We start from the raw sequence: 6,410 nt of genomic DNA on the forward strand, positions 1-6,410 counted from the left end.
GCGAATCAATTATCTTATTTTACTTGATGAGGAGGAGGTGTTTTCTGGGCATGTAGTATACAGTGATAAACTCATTCTGTCAGATGAAGGGGAAGGTCTTTTCTGGACAAACACTATATTACTTCAATTATTACTAGTAATAATAATAATCATAATTAGTCAGTGTTTACTAAAATAAAAAGAAGAAGAAGAAGAAGAAGTTTCGGATCCAAGCTGTTCTGTCATGGTTGGATTCTTTGTCTTTTGTTCCAAATAATATAAACAAAAGAATCTTATCCTGTTATATTTGTTTGCTGTATAACAACACATTCTACAGCTTCTATTTCAGATGAGTAGCCAATTACTTGCTTTCTTCTTATATATATATATATATATATATATATATATATATATATATATATATATATATATATATATATATATATATATATATATATATATATATATATATATATATATATATATATATATTATGGTGACATACTTGATATTAAATGACTCTCATAAGACTTCATGACATGATCTCAAAGAAACTCCTTCCTCAACATCATCGCACATGGTCATCATGGTAGCAGTGTTCAGCACTGTGATGCGAATCCTTGTCAGTATTTCTTATGAAAAATAAATGATAAAGGGTGGAAGAGACAAGCGGTCAGAATTATATATTTTGATAGATGGTGGCATAAAAATTGATCCAAAATTGTGCTATGTTAGATGTGGATGGTTACATGTAATCACCTTATATCATATACAACTGAAGGCAAGGTTAAATGCATCACAAGGTTGAGAGCAGTTCTATTTGAAGAGATCACTCAAGAATATGCTCCTAATTCAGACTAAAAGGGATGACTCCCCCATTCATGCTCAAAAGTCTTTGACTGATCTTCTGAGATGAGTCCCATTAATTAGTTCTTGGGACTATTGAAAGAAAAATGTAACAAATGGAAAGTGGCAAACCAGTGGCACTTTCATCATCGTCAAACATGGAAGGCACTGTCTGTTGAAAAGTAATGATCATGAATGAGGACATCCTCAATCCAAGGAATGTAAGATAGATAGAACTTGGTTATGCAATTATTGCAGATGTCTTGCCTTTTGTGACCTCTGCAAACTTGTACTTGAGTTGTTGTCATCAAGCTCGGGGAATCTGAACTTGGTTTCTGAACATTTAGCTCATATGAAGTCTCTCCAGTTAGCTTGTAACCCATGAGAAAGAGAGGAGAAAAGGCAGTCCCAATAGCTGGTGTTGGCTTAGCTCAGCTGGAGCCCTACAAGTTATAATGAAGCCAATAAGGGGAGAGAGAGAGAGAGAGAGATTGCAAGGCTTCTGAAATGGAGATCGCCATCAACCATTGCTTCAGCAGTAGCTACGTGCCGAGTGCTGCTTTCTACTACATGTTTTGCGAGTTGAATCTGCTGCACACTGAATGCAGTGGTGTAACTTCGTGTCGCCTAATCATTGTCTTCCTCCACTTGTTCTGATAAGAACAATGATTGGAGAAGGAAGAGAGAGAGAGAGAGAGAGAGAGTAAATGTCGTCGTTGTTCACTGTTGCCCACCACATGTTCTGAAAAGATCAATCGATGATGGAAGAGAGGAAGAGAGATGAGTGGATGTGGTCAGTGTTCTGCATGCCACATCATTGTCATATATGAAACCTGTGTTGGGGTGGGCAGCTTTAGTTATCTTCTTAATTGAAAATAGATTGCTCAATGGTAAATTACTTAAAAGAATAAAAACTTTATATTAGAAAATAATTTTCAAAAAAAATTAATGGCTAGTTGCTTTATAGATGTCTCATGCACCTCAAGTTTTAGCATATAAGTTAATAAATACTTTTACGTTCTTCTAGAGCTTTCTAGACTATTAAAAATATACATCATCTCTTATGGAATCATGTCATAATATATTAAAAAGATGTTGGGTTTGAATTGTAGTTAATTTAAGAGAGAATATTCTTCGTTATATTTTATTATTCTTTCCCAAAAGAGATTGAATTTTTTGAACCAAATAAGTCTTATGATCGCTATTTTTGAATTTTCATTTATTTCATTAACTTTTTTTTTTGACTTATTAATAGAAAAATAAAAGAAAAGGAAAAATATTCCTTTACCGAGAGAGATCTTATTGTTTTATTGATCCCCGGTTCTATCTGCAAGCACACAGCATGGCCGGAAAAGTCCCTACTTCAGTCAACTTCCATTGGATTCAATAAGTTGGGGTTAGGTGATGCTGGAAGTGTGATGTATCAAAGGACCAGCCAACAGATGCGATTGCGAATACCTCTAAACATGGTTTCTCGTTTAGCCTGCAATCAAACAATTACAATCCTCTCTAAAGAAAATATAATGACAGCATTCAGTTTGGGATTATGATGGATTAACGACTGTAAAAATAGAGGTTTAGATGCATCATACAAAGAAAACTTTCTGATTCCATTTCTAATGTCGATGCTGTCATGGCCACCCACCTTGTGTTAGAAACTGTGGCTGCCGTATGTGAAGCTGAAGATGATGAACAGTATTGGATAGAGAAAGCTGTAGTATATATGTGAAGCCGAAAACATCACTAGGATAGTTGTTGGGAGTAGCTAATGACCAGTAGCTTGAAGGAACCCATGAAAACTGACATTTGGGAAAGAGGATGATGGTATAGACTGGATTGTGATGGGTAGGGACTTGGATTCTTAATCAGGATCTCTAATGCCTTATGGTGGAGTTGGGTTCTTAATAAGGAACTCCGATTGCAGGTGGAAATTAATGCATCCAGCGTACTTGAGATGTGCTAAACAATTGCGAGCCCCATCAAGCTGTTCTACAATATTATTCTTACTCGTATCATCTATGACGCTAACAAAGAGGTCAATCGCAATGCTACTAGTGCTAGAGATCCACCTTTTTTGTGGCAGAGAGTGATGCCAACTCCTCCTCGTAATTTTGTATCCTTCGATGCAGAGGGTGTTTTTTATGTATCTTTTTCTTTGAATAACAAAACTATCGACTTGATTTAACGTCGACAGTGCAAGTTGTGACTGCAAGGAACAATCTGAAGCTGAAACTGGCAGTAAGAATAGCCACTGAAGAAGTGTTGGATGGATGGTTGACCATTTTATGCAGGATGTGATGAATACAAGAAGGTCATAATACCGACAAGAAGCCACATTGCTTCGGGAGAGAGGAACGTAGTGAATAGCCAGCCAGCCAGCCACCGAGCAGGACATGAGAGAGAGAAACCTTATCCGGGATAAGATGGCTACTTAAACGGAGGACATGGGTTCTGCACTACACATATGGTGGGTCATGGAAACAGGAGCTCGGAATGCGCAAGGAATGACAAATGGTGCAATGCATCTTTCCGCTTGATTTAACTGTCGTTCCATCACAAGGAACGAGGAGTGATTAATCTTTGGCTTTGTTTCAAGCAAAGATTAATCACTCCTTCTTAAGTAAGTGATTAATCTATAAATTTCTTCCTTGAGTGTCCAGAAAGGTTAGGTTTTATCTGGTGAACAGTTGTAAGAGGAAGGAAGTCAAAGAACACCAAATAAAATTAATGCCCTACTTCCTCGAGGCTATCCAATTAATAATGCCCACAGCTTAACCACCCACTCTTGTCTCGAGAACAAAGCCTCACTTGCTTCGGAGAGACAAGATCCAGAAAAGCTTCTCTCACCTAAATGCGCAGTGTCATTATACAACTGTAGCACAAAGTAATACACTAACTAGTTTATGAACGTATGGGTCAAAACCCTTTTGCTTTTGCCCACCCTCTACTCCACTATAAGAAAGAAACCAAAGTTGGCCTGTGCTGTCCCCCGTCGCAAAGTCTAAGCACACATCGCTCGTCGCCTCCGCTGCTCCTCGTCTCCTCTCTCGACCGTTCTCCAATTGAACGCAAAAAGGAGCTTCCGTTTGTGCATCTTAATGTCTTCCATGGCCAAAGACAAGGAGAAATCCTTCTTGCTTTTCTCTTCCTCTTTCTCTTATAGAGAGGTCAAGCCTTCTTCTCTCCTCCGTCGCTTCCGCTTCGTCGTCTTTGTCGTCCTCTGCTACGTCCTGTGGCTTCGCCTCTTGTTCTTCACCTTCCCACCAGAGTCCTCCTCTTCCTCCGAGCGCTCCGTCGCAGGCGGCCACCGCCACTGCCGGCTCAGCCGCTCGCTGGACGCTTGCCACCCCGACATTGCGCCCTTTTACATACACAGTATCCATCCCCGGTTCAACGCCGCCCTCATGCAGCGCTGCCTCGCCCGCCCCGCTTCCTGCGACGTGTGCCCCCACGTCGGCCATCGCGGACTTGGCCGGCCCCTCCTCCGCCTCCCTCTCCGCGCCGACGATGTGGTGGGCACGTCGTGGTACGCCACCCACCCGCTGGCCGCCGAGATGCTGTTCCACCATCGCGCCGAGCGGCACCCCTGCCGCACCACTGACCCCGAGGCGGCGCTCCTGTTCTACGTCCCGTTCTACGCCGGCCTCCATGCCGCCGCCAACTTCCGGCAGAAGAATCACACCCGCGGCGACGCCCTCGCGGTCGACCTCGCCGCACACCTCTCCTCCCTCCCCTCTTTCCGCCGCCACGGCGGCCGCGACCACTTCCTCACCCTCGGCCACGCCTCCTGGAACTTCATGCGCTCCCCGGCGTACCCGGACCTCGGCACCAACCGCCTCCTCCTCCTACCGGAGGTCGCCAACATGACGGTCCTCACGGTGGAGCGCCACCCATGGGAGGGCCACAACCAGTTCGGCATCCCGTACCCCTCCTACTTCCACCCGCGCACCGCGGCGGAGGTGGTGGAGTGGCAGGCAGAGCTCCGTCGGTTCAGGCGGACGCACCTGTCGGCGTTCGTCGGCGGCCTGCGATCCGACGAGGACAAGGGCTCGGTGCGGTCCACCATCATGAACCAGTGCTGGAAATCGAGCCAGTGCATCCCGGTCGATTGCGAAGCGGCTCGGCACGAGTGTGGCGACCCCGACCGAGTCCTCGACGTGATGCGCCGGGCCGAGTTCTGCCTGCAGCCGCCCGGCGAGTCGTTCACCCGGCGGTCCACCTTCGACGCGGTCCTCGCGGGGTGCATCCCAGTGTTCTTCTCAGAGCACGCGGCCTACACGCAGTACGAGTGGTATTTGCCAGGCCGACCTGAGAACTGGTCGGTTCTGCTCCAACGGGACCGATGGGACCGGGTGGAGGAAGAATTGGCCCGGATCCCGAGAGCCGAGGTGGAGAGGATGAGGGAGACGGTGATAGCGCTGATTCCGAGGATGACCTACGCCCACCCGGAGGCGAACCGAAGTGAGCTCGGGTTCCATGACGCGGTCGATGTTGCGCTGGTTGGCCTCACCAAACGGATTCGAGCCTCTCTACGACGAGAGGGTGGTGTGAAAGCTACGTAAGTATAATGATTGATGGTGTCGATTCAACAGTCAAATGGTGGTGAATGCACGCTCATCAATGTGGACTGTTGGTTGCTGCTGATGGAGGGGCTCTGAGACTTACGAGGAATCAGGAAAAGTGCAAGTTGGTATGCCCGCTTCCGTTTTCCACCTACAATTGAAGATGGTGTTCCTTCTTAATATGAGAAAGAAAACCACTTGATCGATTGCTTGTACACAACGAAACAAGAATTGTTTTCTCAGATCGAAGGAGATGACTTGTTCTACAAGAAAAATATCATGAATTGCTCGGTATGATAAAAGGAGGTTGTGCTGTTTCTCTTTGAAGACATTGCTATCAATCACGAGAAGAGCGCAGGAATCCAACACGAATCATGTTTGTTTATCTTGTATCAGCTACCCACATCTTGCAATGCTAAGTCTGAGAGCACACAAAGAAGCAGCTACCCACATCTTGCAATGCTAAGTCATTATTGCAAGTGAGATCTTGCAATGCCAAGTCATTATTGCAAGTGAGAGCACACAAAGAAGCAGCTACCCACATCTTGCAATGCTAAGTCAATCACATAGTGTTTATTGCAAATGAGAGCACACAAAGAAGCAGCTACCCACATCTTGCAATGCTAAGTCAATCACACAGTGTTTATTGCAAATGAGAGCACACAAAGAAGCAGCTACCCACATCTTGCAATGCTAAGTCAATCACATGGTGTTTATTACAAATGAGAGCACACAAGGAAGGTTTATGAGCTATTGCAGCAACTAAATAAAGCACATAAAGTAATATGGACAAAGTTGGTAACACAATTGGTGCCTTAAATTGTCAGATATAAGCAAGACAAACATTTTCATTGCAGAATACTTCAGGCATCTAACGTATCTTTTTAAGCAAATGTGAGAAAATAGTGTGATTGACGTGAAAAAATAAGCATGCCTAGATCTAGGTCACTTCAAGTACAATAACCTCAAAAAGGTTTTTTTTTTAAGTTATACTAATTAATTGGTGTTATAAAAATTAAGGTG

General features: G+C 44.1%; 1 protein-coding gene across 1 annotated transcript; it reads left to right on the top strand.

Moving 5' to 3' along the window:
* Positions 1 to 3,800: 3,800 nt before the first annotated feature.
* Positions 3,801 to 6,014, top strand: LOC135628903 (probable xyloglucan galactosyltransferase GT17). The gene has a single exon (XM_065135882.1). The coding sequence runs from the start codon at positions 3,924 to 3,926 to the stop codon at positions 5,385 to 5,387; it is 1,464 nt and encodes a 487-aa protein (XP_064991954.1). The 5' UTR covers positions 3,801 to 3,923; the 3' UTR covers positions 5,388 to 6,014.
* The last annotated feature ends 396 nt before the right edge of the window (positions 6,015 to 6,410 follow it).

This window comes from Musa acuminata, chromosome BXJ3-1 (genome assembly GCF_036884655.1).
Source record: "Musa acuminata AAA Group cultivar baxijiao chromosome BXJ3-1, Cavendish_Baxijiao_AAA, whole genome shotgun sequence".
Taxonomy (NCBI): domain Eukaryota; kingdom Viridiplantae; phylum Streptophyta; class Magnoliopsida; order Zingiberales; family Musaceae; genus Musa; species Musa acuminata.

Bases quoted from the DNA above. Each gene is read 5' to 3' on its own strand.
- LOC135628903 (XM_065135882.1), top strand. From the start codon at position 3,924: ATGTCTTCCATGGCCAAAGACAAGGAGAAATCCTTCTTGCTTTTCTCT.